The 25,347-nt window shown below is 43.0% G+C and overlaps 3 protein-coding genes across 3 annotated transcripts; all 3 read left to right on the forward strand.

The window, feature by feature from the left end:
* The first annotated feature begins 406 nt into the window (after nucleotides 1-406).
* Nucleotides 407-14,528, forward strand: prpf39 (PRP39 pre-mRNA processing factor 39 homolog (yeast)). Its single transcript, XM_079526785.1, has 15 exons — nucleotides 407-566; nucleotides 1,949-2,737; nucleotides 4,072-4,268; nucleotides 4,831-4,956; nucleotides 5,391-5,509; nucleotides 5,842-6,009; nucleotides 6,284-6,494; nucleotides 6,938-7,045; nucleotides 8,978-9,142; nucleotides 9,591-9,717; nucleotides 12,251-12,519; nucleotides 12,756-12,940; nucleotides 13,044-13,118; nucleotides 13,664-13,772; nucleotides 13,965-14,528. The coding sequence occupies exons 1-15, from the start codon at nucleotides 554-556 to the stop codon at nucleotides 14,055-14,057; spliced, it is 2,754 nt and encodes a 917-aa protein (XP_079382911.1). The 5' UTR covers nucleotides 407-553; the 3' UTR covers nucleotides 14,058-14,528.
* A 968-nt stretch (nucleotides 14,529-15,496) lies between these two features.
* faua (FAU ubiquitin like and ribosomal protein S30 fusion a) lies at nucleotides 15,497-18,582 on the forward strand. The gene is made up of 5 exons (XM_079526544.1): nucleotides 15,497-15,577; nucleotides 16,423-16,504; nucleotides 17,071-17,215; nucleotides 18,166-18,221; nucleotides 18,342-18,582. Exons 2-5 carry the CDS (start codon nucleotides 16,430-16,432, stop codon nucleotides 18,465-18,467), a joined length of 402 nt encoding a protein of 133 aa, XP_079382670.1. The 5' UTR covers nucleotides 15,497-15,577; nucleotides 16,423-16,429; the 3' UTR covers nucleotides 18,468-18,582.
* Nucleotides 18,583-20,924: 2,342 nt separating this feature from the next.
* On the forward strand, nucleotides 20,925-24,364 carry arf6a (ADP-ribosylation factor 6a). Its single transcript, XM_079526994.1, has 2 exons — nucleotides 20,925-21,016; nucleotides 21,215-24,364. Exon 2 carries the CDS (start codon nucleotides 22,013-22,015, stop codon nucleotides 22,538-22,540), a length of 528 nt encoding a protein of 175 aa, XP_079383120.1. The 5' UTR covers nucleotides 20,925-21,016; nucleotides 21,215-22,012; the 3' UTR covers nucleotides 22,541-24,364.
* Nucleotides 24,365-25,347: the final 983 nt, after the last annotated feature.

Consider the following 25,347-nt stretch of genomic DNA (forward strand, 5'->3'; position numbering starts at 1 on the left):
CTAGTCTACTCTACGACCCGTGCTACTTTTACATATGCCTGCTAGAAAATATGAAAGGCAAACATCACCCCTCCGTACAACGAAGCTTCCTCCTCAGACTCAGTGTTGCCATGTCCCCTTATTATAAGCGTATTTGGGATTCTATTTATGTAAAATTGCTTGCTTTCAATTATTGGTGTAGTTTCCTAAATGTCCAGGAGAACCCCTCAAATCAATATGTAATTAATTAATGTTTCAAAAATATTCTAAATTATTCCCTTTTTTTAAATGAGCAGAACTACAAGCTCACAACGCGTTACAACCGGTCACAAGTTCACAACGTGAGCTTGTGTAAATGTGTATATATATTCTTTGGGCCATAGGTTTGGGCTTGTTTTTCTTTCATAGACGGGTTACTTATTTCTCTCACACAACCTGGCAAAGTGGCAACACTCTTCCTCCTCCTTCAAGTTGTAGCATTGTTGAGCATGAAGAGTTGCGGTCGGGTTGTTGCTGTTTATATAAAGTAATTGAAATTAGAGATACTACTACTCATTCGTTCCAGGGAAATTTCATGGAAGATACAGGTACGTTTATGAAACAAATGCATTCAGTCACAAGTGGCCTTTCTTTAAATTAATGGCGTGAAATGGTTTCACTGTTTGTCAAATTGTCACCAGGCGCAATGGTTAGCTAATGCTAGCTAGCGTGCTAGCAGCTAATGCTAGTACGCTAGCTTTAATAACGTGGAGGACCCAACGGGGTGCTGACTATTCACTGGAACCAGGACGTTCGCTTTCGCTTGTTCAACCCCCTGTTGGTTTTAAGATGCTGTACAAAAATACATCTGTTAATAGAACGTTACCAAACAAAGGGGGTACAAATTAAAAAACTCTGCGCGAACGCTATTATTATGTAACATAACGCTAGTTCGGGACGGGTTGATTGAATCAAACGTAGGCCGATAAGGCATTTCAGATAATACCTGTTTTTCCGTCGCGCCAACGTGTCTTTCAGGTAGATTTGTAAGCCTGTCGCTTGCCAACAAACAATAATAGATCTATTATAAGCCAAGCGTGTAAATAAATACACGATTGGCTTGTAGATCTGTTGTCCTCAATTATTTTAACAGATTGCAGAATTCGCACAGTTCAAGGAAAGTAGTACTGTACAGGTCAAATCTGCTAAGAGGATACAACCAGAAAAGGCTTGTTTACATAACATAAGGGTTCCTCCCTTTTCAATTCATCTGAACATTTAAACTAAAGACATACAAATATACACTTCTATGCTAAAACTACTGCGGATCATACATTGTTTTAATGCTGGACACCATTCCAAACTAGGTAAATGGTAAAACTATATATATGATTAGAAACTAACAGACTGCATGCAGGCATTGTTTGGTTATATATCTTCCTCAACACGTCAGAGCCTTGAGGCCAGCTCAGGGCCGCAGGCATGTAGGCCTATATAAATAACAGCTCGCTCAGCTCTTATTTATAGCTAGCACCTACCCAGACTCGCATCCACGGTAAAGGAAGTACCAAGTGTGACTTGTTGCGACAGCTGCTGCAACTTGCCTATAAAGACCTCTTTGTCTTAACCATTTTCATTTTATGTTTTCAAATGTATTTTGACACTTGCTTTGGCAATGTAAACGTATGTTTTCTCATGCCAATAAAGCTCATTTGAATTGAAATTTTGAATTGTGTACAAATGTGTATTTCTGTTGTATAATTATATATAAATATTTATGTGGCCAAATTAGTTTTTTACTAAAAAATATCCTGTGACTTAAACATTGCCATTGTTTCCCTGTTTCTGCCAGGTTTTAGCTTTAGAGGAATTTAGGCCCACCCTGTTTTGACTTGAAGGTTATACCTTTTAAAATTTCCATACGTATAATATGTTGTGTTGTCTCAAGCATGTAAAGGGACTGAGTTTACTCTTCTGGCCTCTTTGACAGACCTGCACCTCTCAGACGAACCCATGACGGGAATGTTGGACACGGATTCCCCGGACAGCGGGGACTCCCCTGGCATGGAGGGTGCTGCCGGGGACGGCTTTCTTCCAGACCTCCCTGTTCTCACACAGGCAGCCGAGTGGTCCCTGGACCAGGTTCCTCCTGAAACTCTGACCACCATTCTGCCAGAAGAGGAGTCGGACTCGGACTCCGATGTGTCCCAGGATTCGGATGATGTGGTCGAACAGCCGACAGACCAGCAGCTGGTTTCCAGTGGTTTGCGATCGGTTGAGAAGGCTGTGGAGGAATTCCAGCTTGCTAGTGCCCAACTTTTCCAAGATGAGCAGCCTCCAAGTCCACTGTCACCAGCTCCTCTACCGCCACAGCCCACAGAAGAACCCGAGACACCGTCACCTGAGCCACCTTTGGTGCCGGTGGTAGATCTCACAGAAGAAGAAGCTGTGGAGTCTCCACAACAGAGCGAGGAGGAACAGAGCGAGGAGGACCAGAGTGATGAGGAGATGGGCCCAGTGCCTGAGGAGATGGCGCCAGTGCCAGAGGAGCCTGAGGAGATGGCCCCATTGCCAGAGCAGATGATCCCAGTGCCTGTGGAGACAATGCCAGTGGAGATGGCACCAATGGAGATGGCGCCAATGCCCATGGAGATGGCGCCAGTGCCCGAGGAGATGGCGCCAGTGCCCGAGGAGATGATCCCAGTACCCGAGGAGAGACCCCCAATGCCAGAGGAGAGACCCCCAGTGCCTGAGGCTGTAGAAGAGGACTCTACCCAAGGTAGCTATTAGCTAAATGGTTGTTGTTGTCTCCACCAGGCCGAAGGCATGGGGAGAGAGTATGTTTTGCACTCCGTCCGTGTGTGTGTCCGTCCGTCCGTGTGTCCGTCCTTCCTTCCGTCCGTCTGTGTACAGCTAATCTCCGGCACCGTTAACCCGGTCGATGCCAAACTTTGCACACACACTCCCTGGATGCCAACGATGAACCTCTGCCCCGCATTTTCCAGAACGGCCTGTTATAGCGCCACCATGAGGCAGCTTTTCAGCTTTTTTTTACCTAAAACTGCACCGATCTGCGTGAAACGTTGCATGCACACTCCCTAGAGGCCAAGGACAAACCTTTGACCTGCATTTTCCCCATCTGCCTTTTATAGCGCCACCAGGAGGCCGACTTTTGTAAAACACATTTTTTGATATTACTCCTCCAGATTCTGTCCAAAAATCTCACAAATCGTTACACAGTATCTCTATGGTCATGTGCTCAAGTCGGATCTGTCCGATATTTCATATTCCATCCTAATTGGCTATAATTGGCTTTCACAGTTTGCAAGATTGCCCCGTTTTGAACAAAAGCCTCAAATCATGAACGCAGCATGCAATTTACGTGAAATCTTTCACACATTTTCTTACTAGGCTGAGGAATATGTCCCACCCTTTTCACATTGGCCTGTTATAGCGCCACCAACAGGTTGATTTTTGCAAAACACATTTTTGGAACAAAATGCCTCAAATCATCCAATTGCCATCAAAGGCAAACATGTTTATATTACTCCTAAACATGTTGCCAAACATCTCACACAGTCCTATCCTCCTGGTGGAGACCTGTGCCCAGAAGGGCACTTTTTCTAGTTGGAAGATGACTTTGCAGATTTTTTTTGGTCTAATCTTTTTGTTATCTTTTGTGAGGACGTGAAAATCTGATGTAGAACTTCCCATGTGTTCTGTGGGTCTGCACTATGTAAAACAATTTAAGTTGCCCTTTAGATGTTGCAGTGTATCCCACTATTGGATTTGTTAACATTTGTCAATGTGACATGAAACTACACTCAAAACTAGAGTCAATATGCCTGGGTGCAGATAAATGTAACCTCTGTAAAATATTAACTTACTGCTTTTTTAAGTAGCAAACACCTTTATAGTATAAGCTGACATGATGGTGAAATTGACCACGTAATGGCAAAGTCCCCCGTTGGATTCTGTGTTGCATATCGTTCCCCTTCTATCCATTTCCTACATGCAACAAAATGGCCTAAAGCACATGATACTGTCAATACACTGATGCAATACAACAATAACACTGATGCAATTCAATAATAACATTAGCATTCCTCCCAGATGGGAGCCAGGCCTCAGAGAGTGCAGAAGATGGCATGGAGCTGGAAGACTCATCAAAAGACACGCTCCTCCAAGAACCTCCTGCTCCTGCAGAGCCAGAGGTCCCTGCTGAGTTTGAAAAGCTCTCCAAGGCCTGTGAGGAAAACCCTGAAGACTTCAATGGTTGGGTCTACCTGCTTCAGTATGTAGAGCAAGAGGTGAGAATGACTGTCGCCCTGTGTTAACTTTAAGACTAGCTGTCAAGGAATTGTGGATCACTCGGGATGTTGTGTCAAATGGACTCGGATACACTTTGTATTTTTAAGATAGAAGTTTATAATGTGAGTTCAACTTCATAGGAAAGTACATCAAGCCAGTATTCAAGCAGTTGTCTGCAGAAAGCAGAGATGAGAACATAGTTGTTGAAAATATAAGACAGGAGCTTGTGTCACAGGACCAGGCTGTACTCTAAACAATAAACAGGCTTGCATGCCATTGAGCCTTGGCATGCAATAGTAAGAACATACCGGTATCATAAGGTCAAGGGTGCATAACATGATAACAAGACAATACGGCCAAACAGTGAGTATAAGTTACTTATTTAATAAAACTCCACAATTCAACTTTCAAGTCATTTTCTCATGTCTTTGATCTGAGCTAGGCTTAAGACTGAGGAAAAAGGCAGTGTCTTTTGAATGAAACGGGTTAAATCAAACAACATAATCACAGAAGGATCCTAAGCTAACTGTTATTGTACTACTTTTTTTCCCTCTCCCCTAGAATAACCTTGTAGCGGTGAGGAAGGCATTTGATAAATTCTTCCTCCGCTATCCATACTGCTACGGCTACTGGAAGAAGTACTCCGACATTGAGAAGAAGCATGAGAACATACAGGTTGCAGAAGAGGTAAATATGAGATCAACATTTTTTTCCATCATACAAGTTTTGATTATGCTTTGAATGTGTACTACTACTAAAGTTCTGGGCTGTCCTACTCCTCGTATAGCCAGTAGTGGAGCTGCTATTCTGTGAAGGCAATTACAATGTACAGTTTAGGAAGTTGTATCCAGAGCAACTTTCTAAATGCCATTAATCTTTGTCAAAGGGTATACATGTTAGGTTACATCTATACATTTATATTTGCACTTTTAAAATGGTTGACAGCAGCATATTGCCTTCGTCTATTTAGCTGAACAATAAGTGGTTGCATTGGAATGCTAAGAAAATTAAGTATATGTATATGCTAAAAAATATATCTAGGAGCACAAACTGAAAACAAAACAATGCAAAGTTGCAGACTGTTTAAGACTTTGATGGTCCTGTTGTCGATCTATCACCAGGTTTACAGACGGGGTTTGCAGGCCATCCCCCTCAGTGTAGATCTGTGGCTGCACTACCTGACCTTCATCAAAGACAACTCAGACCCCACTGACACGGAGACTGAGGGACGCATACGAGCGTGAGTTAAGATATGATCATTGAATAATCTGTTGCTCATCTCCTGCCTTTCTCTCTCCATGCCTCGTCTCTGCAAGGATGCATTTTATTGGGGAGGGGTTTTTTATTACTATTTTGAAAATCATTAAAATTGTTCAACTAGGCAATCAACCTCTCGCTCTCATTTTCCACATCAAGGCAGAAGAATCAAGGGAGGCCAGAAGAGTTAACATTTTATCCAGCCATTTTATTACCAGCTGTTTGGTAAACATGAGAGGCAACTGAACAAAGCCTACAACCTTGGGATGGCGGTAGTCTGCCTCATGCTTAACTCTTAACTTTTGCCCTTTTCAGTGCCTATGAACACGCAGTTCTGGCAGCGGGCACAGACTTCCGCTCAGACCGTCTGTGGGAGGCCTACACCAACTGGGAAACAGAGCTGGGGAACCTGGCCAACGTCACCACCATCTATGACCGCATCCTGGGTGTCCCGACTCAGCTGTATTCACAACACTTTCAGAAGTACGCTTTCCGTCGTTGTTGGAGCAGCAAGTTGCATAGGAACACACATACATTAGCAGCAACAAATGTATTGTACAATTAACTGTAGTCTTAACAACTGACACGCACCATTACTTTCCAAATAGGACATTTTAAAAGTCGGGTAGCGTGACATCAAACTGCTGCTGTTAGAATTTAGGTATCAGTTGCTAATGTTAATTTATGGATCAAATCTATTCAGATTTTTCGCCACTTGCAATGAGTCCTGGAACATTAATGTTACAATTCTTTTCAGGTTTAAAGACCATGTGCAGGACAACAACCCCAAACACTTCCTTTCTGAGGAGGAGTTTGTTCAGCTGAGGGTGGAGCTGTCCAAGGCCAACAAAGCAGCAGTTGGCGAGGATGGAGACGGAGAGGAAGCCACCCCTGAGGAGGAGGAGGAGGAGGAGGAGGAGGAGGAGGAGCTGCCACCTGGTACGGAGGACCTCCCGGACCCAGCAAAGGTAGAGCCCCAGCTCTGAAAAGAGGAATGCATTCAAACATACCGGTAGCAGGGCATAACCAGGTGATTGCCTGTTCTTCCATGGAGAGAGGGAGGAGATCTGTTGAGGTTTGAAGAGGTGTTTTTCCGTCAGCAGCTAAGCCAATGAATGCCTGGGGGATTACGGTTGGCTTCCGGTCAGGGAATCGGCTAAAACTGGGTTGAGATCGACCGTGGCCCAGTGACTCCAGCATCTTCTCCCAGATCTGGCCACGGCAGGCTGATATGCAGGGTGCATACATACCTGCCCCTCCGCAGGCTTCTTGTATCTGGCAAGCTCATGGTGATGTAAATTCTTGGCAGCAGGATTTGCAGATTGTACATCCAAGTGGAGAATGAGATACGAGTTTATTAAGGCAGTACACTGGGGTGTTGACCATGTCTTTTTCTTGTGTTCCAATGTAGAGAGTGACAGAGATTGAGAATATGCGCCACAAGGTGACTGAGTCTCGACAGGAGGTGTTCAACCATAATGAGCATGAAGTCAGCAAGCGCTGGACCTTTGAGGAACAGGTATGTACTAGCTTGATTTATCCCTGTGTATGTAATTGAAACTAAGACCCCTTTTACACGAGAACAGTGTTTATAGAAAACGGCAAAATATAGTATCGTTTGCTGGGGACCCTTTAGACGAGAACGGCGTTTTCGGAGGGGTGAAAATGCAATAAAGTGGAAATCTTTGAAAACGCTGTTTCCTCCCGTCCATGTAAACGGGCAAAAAGGTGAATCCACAACTTGTGACCTCATGCCCCACGTCGGCTCACAGCGCATATGTTTATTACATTACATTGATGCAGAGCCATATGATAATATTTGGAGTTCCTACAGTGAGAAAGTGCTCCCTCCTCGCCTTCAAGCACCGCTTTTCAGCGATGGTGAATGTAAAACCATGATGTAAATAAAATGCCTTGTGATAGGTGGCAGCAGTGTGTATGTATAAAATATAACCATCCCGTGGCGCACTCTGCCTGCATGCATCTGGGCTGCCTGTCACCTGTCTGTCACTCGATGCGGTTAGATAGAAGGCAGAGACAGGCGGGGGCGGGTCTTTACGCAACCCTATCAGGGTTTTGAATGACGCCCGCCATTGTGGTCTGGAAGGGGGGAGCTACCCGGTTCTTGCATAGATATTAAAAATCACACCCATGTGAAGTGAGGGGTGCTAATATATTAAAGTCAAACTCATGTTGATTAGGTGATGTAAACCAAACGGTGCAAACACAAACATTAAACGCCATTAACAATAAAGAGACAATATGACGTAAATGACACATCACATTATGACAAATTTTCCATTCATTGTCAATGCGTTTACAAAACAAACATTGAACTAAAGACATTAGACATTAAACCTGTGTATAGGAGGGGCTAGCGCCCTTCAAAAAATATGGCCAGTGCAGTTCATTGGAGCGACGTGTCTCCAATGAAGGCAAGCGGAAGTGCAGTGCTGAAGGCTTTTTTATAACAGTCATGACAATACAATACAATACAAACCAACAACAACGTTATTAATACAACATCAGAGCCAGGGGGGGATTACTAACAGAAAACATTAAAGAGTGAACACAAAGCAACAGTTCTCCACAGCTTTCTTATTTAGAAGTGCTGAAGGCACGCTGCGTCACTGCCCAAGTGACTGCTGGCGTAGCCGTCTGGGCACCTTGGCTGGTAATCCAGTCTGGCAGTGTGCCGCGGGTTCGGCTCCCGATCCTGACGGCCTTTACTATGTGATTACTACTTGATTATGAATGACCATCTTTCTTCTAATAAATGCAGATTCTTTTTTCAGGCGGTACAGTTTCAGCTCCACCATGTAGCCTTATTTGTATAGTTGGCACCAGCCAGTTTCCTTTAGGTGTAATAGGCGCCCATGTTAACCAACTGGACCTTTCACACCACCCACGTAGGGCTGTGGAGCTCCATAGATACATTTTTTGAGTGACGTGCCCCAAATCGGACAATTCAGTGTTGCCCCGGTGCTGGCCGGGGGGACAATCTCCGGTGCACGCCCAAAGAGCGTGCTTAATTTGATTAATTTTGATTATTTATTATTGCGCTTAATTTTATTAAGTTTCTTAACACATTTTTAGGTGTCTAGGTTGTTGTCATGCCCATTTCAGCACAGCTTGAGAGCTTCAACCAATTGCCTGTAGTATGATAATAAATAATTTCACTCACTTTTTTTTCTTGTCTTGGCGTGGTGCCAGAGATTTTAGGCACTGTGCGGTACTGGGGCAAAAAAGGTCTGGAAACCCAATATGTCAGATTAAAATACTGCATATCAGAACTGGAAAAAGAAACAGGTTTTTTTTTATTTAGTTGGAAGTCCAACAGAAATGGCATAAGATGACGCCTATTGACCAAAGAAAGCAAAAAGTGCCACCTGTAGGTTGAACTTAAACAAGATCTTCTGAAACACTTTTGATTATGTCCTTTCCCACTCAGATTAAGAGACCCTACTTCCATGTCAAAGCCCTGGAGAAAACCCAACTGAGGAACTGGAAGGAATACCTGGAATTTGAGATGGAAAACGGGACGCCAGAGCGTGTGGTTGTTCTCTTTGAACGATGCCTCATCGCTTGCGCACTCTATGAAGAGTTCTGGATCAAGGTAATTGACCTTAACCGTTCCGACACTTCCCACCGATTTCCCCTGCACTTCCCCTCATCAACGATGATATCACATGGACACAGTAAATCGTCCTGCACTCTCTCTTTGCGTGTAACGTTGATATTTGACTGTATCTGTTGTATTAGGGGATGGCCAGCTTGCCACACAAGATTTGACCGCAGCATTTGCCAACTACTACGTTGCATCTTCTCCGTCTCCCACTACCTTACAGAAACTTATCTAATTGGTTCCATGAAGGTGCTGATGGGTTTACACAGAAAATTTCTAAAAACGAATCTTGTCAATGAAGAAATTCACAACTTTCCATCGCCCGGAATCTTGAGTTTTAAATGCTTGTTGCCTCCTTCTCTCTTCGCCCTTCTCCTCTGTTCTCTCTGCCTCCTCTTGCTCTCCCTCCGACTCCCTTTTTCTCTTTTTCGCTCTCAAGTATGCAAAATATCTAGAGGGCTACAGCATTGAGGGGGTGAGACATGTCTACAAGAAGGCGTGCACCATCCATCTGCCCAAGAAGCCCACCATCCACCTGCTGTGGGCAGCCTTTGAGGAGCAGCAAGGTGGGTAACGCAAACGCCCTCATTTAAGACCAACATGTACACAGAAAAAAGCCAAATAGCACTGGGACACTCATCTGCCATGGGGTCACGCTAATTGCATAGCAGTCCAGCCAGTAGTTTTGAGATATCTTATTTGGGACAAATGTGTTTTGGACTGAGTGTTCAACCCTGTTCCCAATGCGGGTTCCAGGTGGTCCCCAGTAAGGCTGAACGATTTTGAGAAAAAATCTAATTGCGATTTTTCTGACCAATATTGCGATTGCGATTTGACTCGCGATATTTTTTTTAAAATCACACCCGTGTGAAGTAAGTGGTGCAACTCCGTGTGGGCATCCCCCAGGGGGTCCCCAAAACTTCCAGACCCACAGGAACGCGCCCAGGGTGCCGGCCCGGTTCAGGCGAGCCGCCCCGCGTCCTAAACGGTCGAGAAATGACAGAGTTACCGTGTGGTAACCCCCTGGGTCCCCAGGGGGTCCCTATACTCTGTACAGTCACTGTACTGCAGGGTTCCCCAATAGGCGGCCCGCGGGCCATTTGCGGCCCGCGGAGCGCCCCCTTGTGGCCCCTGGGAGATTTTTATTTTTATTTTTGGGGGGGGTCCCAGATATACATGGCATTAAATGGGGGTCAGTAGCCTATGCATGTCAAACTGGCCATCCTTTTCAAATGGGGTCTTGCCCGAAAATGAATTCTCAGGGCAAGACCTCGACCTTGCGCGTGCGGACTCGGCCCCCAGCCTGGTACCCTAGTCAAAATATGGCCCTTGAGGAAAATGAATTGGGGAACCCTGCTGTACTGTAATGTCACACCCGAAATCATCATATAGGGCCTATACAGTTAGTATGTGTGTGTGTTAGGCTGCGCAACAGTGACACTTGGTTGTGAAAACCAACCAAATGCTATTTTCGTGCTCAGACAGACCCAGCCAGCCAGCCACCCACCCACCCCCACAGACACACAAGGCTCCGTAATTAAGTGGTTGCACCACTTAAAAAGTAAAGCTTCAATTTAGTATTCACTGTGTCCATTTAAAAAGTAATGAAACATTACCAAATACCATTTGGCATACCATTCATTTACTTTACCAGGCAGTGATGTCAGGATTCACATGATGTGAGACAGCTCAAAATAATGTAGGCTAACCAAATTGACCTGTGTTTAATTAACTACAATAAGAATGTGTTAAAATTGTAATGTTGTAAATAGCTCTCTGGATACAGACCATAAATGCAATGTAATTTCCAGACTTTCTATTTAAGTGCAATTGCTATTAGGCTACAGTTATCTAATCATCAGAGCACAATATTGTGATTCTCATTTAATATTCACATTTAGATATTATGTTCAATTGATTTATTTGTTTTTGAGGGGCACTAGCCCCTCCTAAATCCAGTGCACGTATGTTCACAAACGTCCTACACAAACATTAAATTCCCATTGACAATTTTGTCAGTGTCTGAGCAAAGAAATAGGCCTAGTGTCTATTTTACGTCATGATGATGTACGACGATAAGAGCGCCCCTCACTTCACACGGGTGGGATTTCTTTTAACCAAATAAAAGCATATGCATTGCATAAGTGTAGGCTACATTTTGACAGATGTGATGACATAATTAGGCTATCAATTATTAGAGCTAATTTTGTCTGAGGTTTAAGACAAGCTCATAACTTTAACTTTAATGTTTATGAGCTTGTTGGCCGGCTATTTTCCCACCACGGGTCCTGGTGTAAGCTCTTTTAATGACGGCTCTCGGTACAATTTTGTGGACCTCGCTCAGACAAATCATTACAAATGTACATGCACCACAATGGGGTTCAACAGAATTGGGGACGACGATGACAATGTAGCATTAAAATAAACAGGGGACAGGACAGCAGGACAGCGCCCGTGCCATGCGAAGGTTTGTGTTGTGGTGTTTGCTGCAGGATGTTTTGACTGTCGCTGTACCATGACAGGTCTTGCACAAAACTCTCTTGTTGGACGCCTGTAACGTCAAAACCAAAATAATGCCATTTCCCCGAAGTGCCTGATCTCTTTGGGATTAAATTGTGCGGATTTAAGAAAGTTTCTTCGGGCTCCGCAGACGCTATGCATGCGGCTGCTCCTCAGTTGCTGCTGACTACTAGCCTGATAGCATTAGCATCAACGCACTGAACACAGAGCAGAGTAGATGATGACTTTGTTTTGGGCACTGGGCGAGCGTGTACACGTGCACTGCAGTCACATGCACTGCAGGGACACTTCTGATTGGTTAGAATAGAGAGCACAGTACAGCCGTGTTGTAAATACTGGATCAGGCGCTCCGGGTTGAATAGTATGATTAAACAAAATCGCAGCCTTTGCGATTTGCTAATCGCGTGGTTTCAAATCGCAATTTCGGTTTGAAAACGATTAATCGTTCAGCCTTAGTCCCCAGCTTGACGGATTGATAAGATCTGTGGCCAAACTGGGGGTCATTGAAATCAAAGTTTGAGAACCATGCCTTAGAATGTGTCCGGTGTTCCTAAGCGTGTTCTCCTCCCTCTCCCTCAGGGAACGTGGAAGAGGCCCGTGGCATCCTGAAGAACCTGGAGGAGGCTATCCCGTCTCTGGCCATGGTCCGGCTGCGGCGGGTCAGCTTGGAGCGTCGCCATGGCAACCTGGAGGAGGCGGAGACCCTGCTGAGCGAGGCCATGGCGTCCGGGAAGAACGCCAATGAGACGTCATTCTATGCCGTGAAGCTGGCTCGACTGCTCATGAAGGTGCAGAGAAGTCTGAGCAAAGCCAGGAAGGTTCTGCTGGAGGCTATTGAGAAAGACCAGGTGAGATCATAGGGGGGGGATCATATGTTTAACCTTTTCAACGGTGTCGGACAGGGACCACACAGGGTCCTTAAGGAGAATGTGGTGGGTGCTTAGTCCACTCACAATTTTAGACAAATGTTTGTGTAGTGTTGCATAGTTAATGTGGGAAAAAAAGTTGGGTAGCGAAATACGTAGCTACCATGTGCATTATGTTCATGTGCTCATTGTTCACATCATGATGTTTCACTTTACAGACGAGTCCAAAGCTGTATCTGAACCTGCTGGAGCTGGAATACAGTGGAGACGTGAAGCAGAACGAGGTGGACATCTTGGCCTGTTTCGACCGTGCCCTCAACAGCCCGCTACCTCTGGAGTCGCGCCTCCTCTTCTCCCAGCGCAAAGTGGACTTCCTGGAGGACTTTGGCAGTGATATCAACATGTGAGTTCCCGCATCTTCAGCTAGTCCTAGATGGTGATCTTGGTCATAGTAAAAAAAAAAAAAACCTTAACCTTAAATATTTCCTTGTTTTCTTCTCATACAGACTAGCGAAGGCATATGAGGATCACCAGAAACTTCAGAAAGAAACCGAGTCAACCAAGAGGAAAGCAGAGAATGGGTGAGATGGTGGTGCAAAAATTGTACATGGGGGGGGGGGGGGGGGGGGAACAAAATGTCCAGTAATACAAGAAGATGGGTGGCATTTTCATCTGTGTCCCATATTACGTGAGCTGCAACATGTCTGCCGTTGGCACTCTGCTTGTTTCGTGCCTCTCAGCTGTTCACAGCTGATAGTATTACTGCATGACCTTGAATCTACTATTGCTTTTATACTGTAACCTGTCAAGATGTTGTTAATTCTGCTTCACCAACAAATATAGTTCCTTCAGTAAATAGATATTGTTCTTTAGTAAATAAAACAAGCTGTCAATTTACAATTTAGGCATTTAGCAGACGCTCTTAGTCCAGAGCGACTTACATTAAGCCCTCAACATCTAACCATGAACATCTGTCGTTCTTCATTGCCCTCAACATCTAACCATAGGCAGGTTAATCTACTCTCACCTATGGCCTGCACTGATGAGCCTGTCCTGCACTGGCTCATGAACCTGTATGTCACTGTATGCATCACATTGGACTGATTTGAGACTTCTCTCTGCTTAGCTCCAGTGAGCCTGAGGCTAAGAAACAGCGTGTGGACGAAGTCACTGCAACCGCAGGACAAGTGGTGCCTGAGGCCAACAGCACTGCATACAACTACAACTGGTACCAGGTTAGTCATGTCTCTACTTAACATAATACCATTTTATTAGACTGATGGCGTTTGTGAACAATGAGTCACTGCATAGATGAATGATAATCTGTTGATGGATAATATGTAGGAAAGAAACGGGACTGACTGCTTTTTTTTTTTTCAAATTTGAAAAAGTTGGATTGCTTTAACCTTCCCCTCCTTCCTTTACAGCAACAATACAACAATTGGGGACAGAACTCCTGGGGTCAATACAACCAGCAGTATGCCGGCTATAACCAGTACTACCCACCACCCCCTACATGATTGACTGATACCTTACATAAAGGAGCTTCATCCCCTCTGTCCTGCCGAGACTGACCCAGAGCCTCTGATTTGACTGATGTCATATTTTAGTTTTCACCCACATTGATTGGTACATGTCATCACCATCATCTGTCACCATTTGACTGGCTGCTTTTTGTGTTCTTTAATAAGCATGTGTCTGTTGAAGGCAGCGTTTATTTTCCCAACTGTGAAAACGAGCCTCAGAAATAGGTTTTAAAATTTTTGAGTGACATGACTTGGTTTGGTCTCTTTTCTCTCTCTGAGGAAATTAAAGTTTTGTTTTATGACTTTGTAAAGGAGGTGTTCGTGGATGTATTTCTGAGCCCGTTTTTCTGCTTTCAGATTTTTAATAATTCAAGGTTGTTTTGTTTCCAGGAAACACAACTGAAGAGTGTCTCTTTTTTTTATTTTGACTTAATTTCATAATAAAGAGATTGTTATGATATCCTATATATGTGCCCTACTTGAATCATTCTATAATCACCTAAGTGCTTTTAGCCTGTTTGATGTTCTCTTTTGATTTTTCTGCATAACTATGAAGTTTTTAATGTATTTTTAGAAGGGTCTTTTGCAAATTGCAACAATTACTCTTTACGCCAAGAGCAGAGTTTAATGTCTACTCTAGGGCATATGAAAAGCAGCATGAAACCTGGAGATAATAGCAAATTGTGTACATAATGATAGCCGCACGGAATAATGGGGTACACTTGTTTTCATTTTGGGGCCAAATTGGCTAGAGCTTGTGTTCTTAGATCTTTGAAAAATTCTGTTCTTGATAAGCTATAAAATAAAGAATTTGTAGTGAGAGGAAGTAGGAAAGGGGTAGTAATGATCAAATTACAAACGAGACAACTTGAGTAGAGCTGCATTTACCCAACTGGACTTTGTATGCATTGTCATATGATGTCCTTATTAAAACTGCAGAATCTACTTTATATTGTGACTTGTAAAAGTGGCTGAAATTGGTTTTTTTTGTGTGTACAAGGTCTCAGCTTTCCAATAGATTAGAGAGGAACACAAGTGAAATATCAATATCCAAATATACATGATTAAAATGGAATGGATAACGGGAGCAAAGGGCAAATTGGAGTGTTGTGGAAGTGGGCAAGACAAGAAATATCTGATCAGATTTGGTCACCACTTAAAACGGCAGACCTGACAAACGGTGTATGACAGAATGTCCTCAAAGTGGGGTCCATCAAAAGACTGGATTCCTTGATGGGTTTCCAAATGGACGCATACAGATTGGTAAATTTGGTTAATTGAACTGTCGGTTATGGAATGTCCTTTAAATTAAAACGTTTTTTTCTTTTCTTTTTGAGAATCATCACTTAGGTGTAGTTGGTAATGAACTCCAGAGGGTGGCAGTAATGCAACAGCAAGGGACGCGAGATTTCGTTAAATCGCGATGAACGAGAAGTGGAAAAGCACACATGCGCAGTAGCGACGCCAGAACATTCCTTTTCGTGCTCAGTGCTGAACGACTAGCATCGAACGCGGTGAGGCCCGCACGTATTTCATTAAAAATATCACTTTTATACATCGTTTTGACAATACAATTGCCGATAATACGGATAATATACACGTATTTACCATAACCGAGCCATTCCTCGCTTCGTTCCGGCGATATTAGAGTTATATTAGTGATGTTTGAACGGCTTGTCTCCATGTGGCTGGCTGTTTACGCTTAGCATTGCTAGCTAGCTGCTAGCCTAGACAGTTGGAGACACTTTGATTTGCGTTAACTTCTGTTCAATTGGAAGCCTATAAACGTATTTTAACGGTCGTTGGAGAGTATATTTAGGTTCATTTAAGGTTAATGTCCCAATGGCAATCAATGTAGTGCTAAGAAGGGGTGATATTGGTAACATTTGACGACGTGACGTTGTTAGAAAACACATTTCCGCAGAGCTAGCCAGTAACTGTGGAAGAAAATAAGTGCATTAACTCAAGTATTGCACTTAAATAAGTCCTTTTTTTTTAGTTAAGTTAAAACTCTTGTTTAATATACTTGTACTTTTGTGTTTCCTATTTGTGACGATACTTTGTACTTATGTCCGTCGGGGGAAAATGTACTCTTTACTGTATTATTTGACACCTTTAGTAGGTACTAGTTATGCCAGCCATTCAATGTCTGAATAAATAAAACTATTGAAGTGATGACGTTTTAACTGTTAACATATTGCTAATTCCTATATGATTTTATGGGTTATGCCTTTATTACTTTTTTGCCAGTTAAAGTAGTAAAGTTACATTTTGAATACAGGTCTTAGCATTGCTACAATTACTTAAAGTAAAACCTCTGGGATTTATGACTTTGTTCAAACTATTGTTTTGGTTTCAGCTTCAAGATGCAGCTTTTCCTGCGTGCCCAGAACACTCACACCCTTGAGGTGACCGGAGAGGAGACTGTCAGAGCTATCAAGGTAATTTGGTCCATCACTGTGGTGTAAATGTGCCAGTTTTGAACAGTTTTGGCCCCAACTCAGATCATACACATGCAAACAAAAGCAAATTTAAGGTATACTAAAAGAAGAGTGGTTAACCCAGAATGGCATGGGAAAGACCTTCATATAATGTACAACATGCCATATGAAAACCTTTAAGTAGGCCTATTAGTCACATATTATATATCTGAGATGATGCAGGTTGAATCAAACTTTCTATGAACATGCTATGGTTACTTATAACATGTGTCCAGCATAACACCCAAGTCATTTTTCTTTCTCACCCAGTGCATAAACAAAATGCATGAGCAAATAAACACCTGTTTTAACATTGAGATGTAAACGTGACATAGGATATTATCCATGATGAGTAACAGTTAGAGTAGTGTCTTCAGGCAAGTTAAGATGTCCAGGTGTCTAATGTTTGACTGTAATTGATATAAGGTCGGAAGATTATTTATTTGTTTTTTTGCAATGGGGTACAAAGCCATTGCTCAAGCACTGTTGAAGGAGAGTAATACATTATTGCATGCATTGGTTTTCAGGCCCATGTCCAAGCTCTTGAGGGTCTCCTGGTGGAGGACCAGGTGCTGTTGCTGGCTGGCTCCCCACTGGAGGATGACAGCCTTCTAGCATCCTGTGGCATCTCTGAGCACTGCACTCTGGAGGTGGCTGGCAGGCTGCTGGGAGGTCAGTATACTCATCTCTAAACGATGCCACTCGGACCTAAACTGTTGATTAAACACACACTGATATGCCAAGAGTGCAAGAACATTTTGGTGTGGGAAGTTTACCCCTGCTATGTGTCTAGAGCAGGGGTTCTCTAATTGTGAACCAGGTACCACCACCCAGTAGGAATCAACCTGGGTACCACTGTTGTGTTGGGAGGGGATATGTGCTAAGATTAGTGCTTTAACACTAATCTTATTAAACTTTAACTGATATATTGGTACACTTCCCCTTCTTGAGATTCGCCCCTGGGAGTCACGGAGGTCTGGGTCCCTGGCATCGCGGGCCAGGGGACAGGGGAACGGAGCCCCAGAGCTCCCGGCCCCTCCATAGGGCCGGGGGTCCGTGGTTTCTGTGGAATGTCTTGACCTCCAACTTTCCATTAACTGACAGACAACATTGACGCTGATTACTAAATGCATGGTCAGGGACCACATGCAATACCTTTTACGGACCACCTGTTGAAAACCCCTGGTCTAGAGAATATTGGATTCCGCTTTTTTGATCAAAGACGAAATCTTAAGTGTTAATAAAATAATGTGATATACAAAAATCTGACTATCTAAATGTATAGTCACTCACTGTACTAGACATGTTACATTTTGAGATTAGACAGGAGTGTCTTCTGCAATATTTAGACATTCAAATGTACACTTAAACTAGCAAACGCTCAGAATTGTTTTAGTTTATTTCTGTACAAGATTTTCCATTTCAGGCTATTGAAAGTGATTTGTAACAGTCTGCCGTATCCATTCACTTGATATTTGCAAAGGAATCTAAAAGACCGCATTTGGGAACCAGTAGTGAACAGATCCTGTGATGGTGTTTCCTTGAAATGCCTTCCTTGTGAAGTTTGATTAAATATAGACTTGGCTCTTTCACTTAAACCATTTCCTCTTTCTGTTCACCAGGTAAGGTCCACGGTTCTCTGGCCCGTGCTGGCAAAGTGAGGGGACAGACTCCCAAGGTAACTCAACCCAAATCCTTAATACTGCTTGTGACAATTTGCTTGTCTTAACCGGTCTCATATTTCAGTTGACATGGACAAATAACCTAAATGTTTGTTCCACCATGTCACTTTCTCCAGGTTGACAAACAGGAGAAGAAGAAAAAGAAGACAGGCCGTGCCAAGCGTCGCATCCAGTACAACAGGCGTTTCGTGAATGTGGTGCCCACCTTCGGCAAGAAGAAGGGGCCCAACGCCAACTCCTAAGAGCTTTAATGGCCTAGAGGAGAAGCTTTACCATCACATCCAGTCAGTTTTTACTGGATTAAATGTTATCCTCCTGTACATGTACAGAATAAAGATTTGAAGGTTTGGACAAAAAGTTGGTTGTTTGGTGTGTCAATGTGGCAATGGTTTTGTTGTACTGGTGTAACTTAAGTTAATGTAACAAGCTGTTTTACACACAGCAATTCAATTACATCTTTGAATAGTATTAATGCAAAATGTCTGAGATGACATGTTGAATGAGATGCTATTCTATAACTTAACTGTACTGTCTGCTAAAGGCCAAAATTGTGTTAGTTTACATACCGTTTTATCTAGAGCGACTTCCAAAGTGCAGGGTCCTAGTGTGCTGTAGGGAAATGGGTATGTGTTATGAACATTAGAAGACAAGATTGAGAATTTTGAAATGTCATCCAATTACGTATTTTGACATGCAAAATGGTTAAAATCATGTTAGCTACAGCATCTATTCTATCTTTGTTTTTAGGAACCATTATGGAGGGCATTATAGCATTGTCGTATCTGCTATAAGTAAATCTTGCACAGCAACATTGTCGTGCCTATCTTATAATAGGTCCTCACTAATCATAAAATGCACAATTTTTTCATTCATTAGGCAGATGAACATACAAAAATGTTTAGATTTGTATTATCGTGAGAACATAGCTTTCATTTTCGCATTGCAACTTTTCAGGACTAGAAAGCCTGCAGTTTCTACTAGCTTGGATTCCCCATCGATGTCGCTGGTGGACGGGTTTCTGAACTGCCCACAGCCCTCCATGATTATTAGTGAGGACCTATTATATGAAGATAGGTTGAAAAGTGGTCCTTTAATGTCTGGTCTGAGGCCCACCAGAGGTGGATCCTTGTGGTTCTGTGGCTGAATGTACAAATGGAACCATTTTTATGGTGTTAATTAGCCTATTACCTCTGGTTGGCATTGTTTTAAAAATATCTTTGGTCATGGATGTTATAGTCCTAACTCCCAGGCCACTCATGCCAATTGCATTTCTTAAATTATAAAATAAATGTTTTCTTTTTACCTACATAACACGAGGGGAATAAGATGTATCAATAAATTATTGAAACTGCCTTTTGAACACACTGCATGAATAAGTAGATCTGAATCTACAGCCTGCTGTGGTGGGACACTACAGTAGTGTCCAAAATGGATAGCATTGCATATTAGGCAATTACATACTCTGGGGGGAACTCTTCCTATATTTCACTTCAGGCAGTACCACTTGTGAACCAGTAGGTGTCCTACCCTGGTGGGGTGGGGGTGTTACGATCATGTAATAGTGTTTAATTTAAACACTATTACATGATCGCCAAGTAGCCAACCACACATTAATTAGTTTGGTTTAAACAGTTTAAACCAAACTAATTAATGTGTGGTTGGCTACTTAGTCATTAGCACTAGCATTCACTATATGTGCTTTAATCTCAAATTATTTCTCATCTGATTCATACTTGTGTATACCTTAAATGCTGAATAGAATCATTAGAATGTACTTAGTTTAATGTTAAATATTAAATTGTAACCATGTTTTGTGCATGTTGTTCGTTCTTGACAGAGCTAACCTAACGATGGTGTTTTTTTTTACTTCCATGTTTTAAATATAAACATCCACGTCATAGCTTAATCTCAGTGGAGTCTGGAGACGCGGTTTGTTTGTTTGAATGAATGAAATCAAATGTAGCCAGTAGGAGGACATGGATATTTGTCCAAACCATTGTTATATGATCCGTTACATGTAGTGTTACTAGTGTATGTGTCATATATTTGCACAAATACACACAATATTAGCTAACCGTACGCTAAATAACACTGGAAGCCCAAATCGTCCCCCCCCCCTTTATTTTCCTCCAACTATTCGTTCAATGTGGGGTCGTTTGGTCTTTTTTCTTTGCGGGACACATTGCCAAATGTTTTAGTGCATAGCCATATCCCATAGCTTGGAGGGGACAGTAGCCCTGTGATTGGCGAGTTGATTGTTGGACAACCACCGATGACGAGGGGATAGATATTCCAATTAGTCGTTGAACAAATGAACATTGATAGAGAGAGAGGTATGAATCTATGATGATCTAAATTTAATTACTTCGTATTATGATTAGGTTTATAATCCCATATGGCTAGTAAATAAGACTCAAGCTTTTTTAAATTAGACGTTTGGCCAGCGCATAGGAGGGCCAACGGGCGACCTAGCATCAACTTGCCAATCAGATAGCGGCCGTCCTTCCGGCCTATGGGATCACACTATGGGAGGAGTGCGTGCGCGGAGGAGCACCAGCCCGGCCCAAAGGAAGTGGCGGCAGTTCGAGGTCCGCACCTTTTCCGGTAACACACAGTTCAGCGCCGCCGCTGTGGAGGATCTAAACGGCTGGGTGGGAGAGAGAGAGAGACATACACACAGACCAGACCAGGGAGAGAGAGAGAGGGAGAGAGCGAGAGAGACGGCGAGGGGGAGAAACACAAGTACAACCTGGGCTGGGGACGGTCGGGGGGTTGCTCACTGTAGTCGCAGGTATTGTTCACATTTTCTCAGTGTGGTGTATGTATTTTTGTAAAGCAACAACGCCGTTAACGTCACCGAGACAATGTTGTGTTCATTTGTATTATTTTAAACCCGTAGAACTGCGCGCGACGACCTAAAGTTGTGTGTTCTGCTGACACCCCTCCCTTTTTCCTCTTTTTTTGAACCGCTCTTCTTCTTGTGTTACAGCAGGGGGGAAGAAGAGCGCAAAGTCGGATGAATCAATGACCCTTTTGAAGGCAGGACGTCCCGGGCCGGTGCGGATAGGATACCTACCTATACCGGCGTTTTACTGATCGGGACAAAATGAACTGAAACCAACCCGGTTGACGGTTGTGGCTTATTTGTATTTAAAGAATCGACGGTGTGTCTTCTGGGTCCAAGTGTGTGTGGACACCCGGCAGTCAAAGAGGAAGTCGTAACTCCGGGGGCTCGTAAAGGGCCTGCCTGTACAGCGCTGTTATAACCGGCTTTTCATGAACAAAACGTACACATTACAATATTATATTCGGTTTTGTTTTTTTTAGTTTTACTGAAAACGTCTGGATTTCGGGGAAATATTAAGGACCTGGAATGTGGATTTTGAAAAGGGGAGCGTGTAGCCGACTGGTTGTTGTGAAATATAGGCTTTAATAGTTCTTTAGGTCGCAGAGCCGGTGGATTATACAAATATTGCCCACACCCTGCCTGTGTGAAGGCTGTGCGTGTGACTGTGTGAAGGCTTCGTCGTCACGTTTCTCGCCCTCATCAATGGAATGCTAACTGATTGATCACCAATACCTCCACACAAACTTGTGACAGATCAACTGCCCTTTGAATACTGACAGCTGTGGCAGGCAACCCACCAGCACGATCACGTGGGCAGTTGTATTAACAAAATAGCAGCTTTTCTTTCGTCGTTGTTGTTTTTTACTCTCCAAATATACTTTTTCTCTTTTTTTTTACTTTCTTATCCCTGTAAGGAACCATTTATGAACAGCCAACAACATGGGGAAGATGCTCTCAAAGATTTTTGGCAACAAGGAGATGAGAATATTGATGCTTGGACTTGATGCTGCTGGGAAGACCACCATCCTTTACAAGCTGAAGCTGGGTCAGTCCGTCACCACCATCCCCACGGTAGGCTTCAACGTGGAGACGGTCACCTACAAGAACGTCAAGTTCAACGTGTGGGACGTGGGAGGCCAGGACAAGATCCGTCCCCTGTGGAGACACTACTACACGGGGACCCAGGGCCTCATATTCGTGGTGGACTGCGCAGACAGGGACAGGATAGACGAGGCACGCCAGGAGCTCCACCGGATCATCAACGACCGCGAGATGAGGGACGCCATCATTCTGATCTTCGCCAACAAGCAGGATCTCCCCGATGCCATGAAACCCCACGAGATCCAGGAGAAGCTGGGCCTGACGCGCATCAGGGACAGGAATTGGTACGTTCAGCCGGCGTGCGCGACGACAGGCGACGGGCTCTATGAAGGCCTGACTTGGCTTACCTCAAATTACAAATCTTAGTGGTGCTCCCGCCCAAATGTCCTGGACTATTTTGTATAGGCTACAAGTGAAAAGAAGACGAGAGAGAACACTGAAACAAAATCTGAAGCAATTGATGAATAACATGACCTCTCTATTGAATATATATCTAGGAGAGGTGTGATTATTTCATCCCCCCCCCTTTGATAACGATGACTTCTCTATAACCCAGATTTTCTTTTAAACAAAAATACAATTGTTTTGGCTGGCTTCCTTTCTAGTTTGCTTTGGCTCTGTAGTATATTTCCCTTACACCCTGTATAATCAATACTGTCTGAATACGTCATATAATTTCTTTAAGCTTTCTTTTTTTCTACTTCCATTCATACCGTAATTGGTTTTAGGGAATTTGGGGCCGTGGGTTAGGCATACATTTATAGTTTTGCAGTCAATAGAGGCTGCCCTGGTTCAGCTTTCGTATAGTATTCTCACCATGACCCAGCTTCAAATCCAAAGGATGGGGAATCCCACCGAGGATATAACTTGTTCATATCTGTGTTGGAAAGCATAGCCTACATCAGCAGCATATCAATCCCATCGTTCACTTCAAACTGCCACCGTAGTTTGTAAGAATGTGTTTTATGGACCCGATAAGACCTCATTAAGCACACTGTTTGTCATTGTTGATTGTACACAATTATTGAAATTGATTGAGGGAATGTGTTCGTAGTTATTTCCTGTGCAGTGATTCCATCCTTGTTACCTGCAATGGGAGGTGTGTGTGAGCAGGCTTATACAGGCACTGTGATAATAGTTATATATTTTTGTTGTTTCAGGGTCAGAAACGTATTGCCTCTATTTCTTTCCAAGAGCTTCCATTTACATTTGAGTGTTTTGTAGTTTCCGGCGCTGCCTTTTGGATGGGCCCTGAGTTACAAAGACCCCAAAAGACAAAACAGTATGACAAGTATTTACACTGCTGAGTCTGCACTTTGGGTGGGGTGTATGGGTTTACCAACTAGGCGGTTGAGGAAACAAACACAAACGCCTTTGCCCTTTTGACTAATGTGCACACTTGACTATATTCTGACTGACTTTTGGACCTCAGCAAGTGTGTGCTAAAGTCCCCAACCCCCAGTGAGTGCTTCAGTAACTGGGACCTTAATCCTATTCTTATTTTTTTTTATTTTTTTTTTGCCCTCCATCTGCCTGTGCAATTGTGTCATGCAGTCAGTCCAAGAAACCAGTGATGTTCATAAGTTATAGTCGATAAAGCTTTTAGTTTTATTTTTGTTCTATTTGCTATGCTGAAGAAATAAAAGAAAAAAATATATATATCCAGATTCCAAAATGGAAGTGGAATGTCATTCAACGAGTCTACTGCTGTCAGAACATATTCCAGCCATGAAAAGTGCAATTTGTGAGAAGAGGAAGTGAGGCCCAGTGCTGTAGTGGTTCAAAGTAAAACTTCAGCTTTGTCTGGTTTCCTGGTTCTGCTTCAGCGTGTGAGTCACCATCTGTGAATAAATGATGAGATCTCTAGTTTCGAGGTAGTGATTGTCGGCTTCGCCTACTTTGCCTAAGGTCTCAGTGTATCACTTTGTCCATTTATAGCAGTGTAGTAAAAACAGTAACTAGCCTTTTCTCTTGACAAAACAATCCAGTAAAAGCCAAACTTGTGAAATGGTTAGGTATGTACTATTGCATTGTTCCATACGTGAACATTTTGACATATAATCATGTTGAATGATCGCAGATAATCAAGACAGATTCTATGTGATATGATCAAAATGGTTTTCTATGTCGGTAATACGAACTGTATATCAAACCAAACCAGTAGTCAATTAAAATAAGTTTCAAAGGGTCTCAATTGAACTGTAAACGGCACTGTTGTTATAGTATTATTATTAATCCCTGTATAAGAAAATTACAATCGAATGCTTTTCATTAGCTCAGAAATATTTCACAGTAGCATCATATTTGTCTGTTTGGTATTTGCAAGGTTTTACTGTAATCCCACAGAAAACGACGTACGTTTTAATGGCAAATCTCTGGGTAAGTGGTATGCATGTGGGTTACTGAGAACTTGTTTGGCTCTGATGACAGTGATCTCACTCTGAATGCTCGTGTGACCAGTGGGGTTAGGATGACTCGCACAATAGGCCCCGGCTAGCCTGGCAGTTTGCCCTTGGTATACAAGTTGCCTGTGGGCACAAATCTCTGATCAGGTTACCATTTGCAAGCAGTGAGAAAGGAAAATGCCCGGCTGACCTGGCCATCTTTAGTTCTTGCTACTGAGACTGATTGTAGAGTGAGTTATGGCTGTGTGTGAGTGAGCGTGAGCGGTGAGTTCACCACATGAAGTGTCAGGAAATGCTTTAAGATGAGGATACTTGTCACAGAAATTGTTGTTTTAGGAGTGGCTTGCCTGACAGGGTGTAGCGATAGCAAATATGCAGCTCTACTTTTACCCAGATCCTCTACTAAACACGCAAATTCAATTAAAAGGGTTATATTTATTACTGTTAGTTACACCTTGCTGTAAAGTATAAAAGCAGAACTAAAATGTCAACGTCTGTTGTTCCTTGAAAAAAATGTTATCAAATTCTGTGACCTTAGAATCTATTACACTTATTTACAATGGGTTTTGTGTTATTCAAGAATGCAAGCCATCAATTGAAATGAGAATTCCCATCACAATTGATGAACAGCTCATGTATGAGAGATATCATGTTTTATTGTTTTTAACGTGAAAGTAGTAACAAGTTATGTTCAGAACAGTCAGCCCCAAAATAATCCTGTTGCGCGAAAGAAGCAAAAATACTACAAACTCACATGTGAGCTTTTAC

The sequence above is a fragment of the Electrona antarctica genome (genome assembly GCF_951216825.1).
Source record: "Electrona antarctica genome assembly, chromosome: 17".
Taxonomy (NCBI): domain Eukaryota; kingdom Metazoa; phylum Chordata; class Actinopteri; order Myctophiformes; family Myctophidae; genus Electrona; species Electrona antarctica.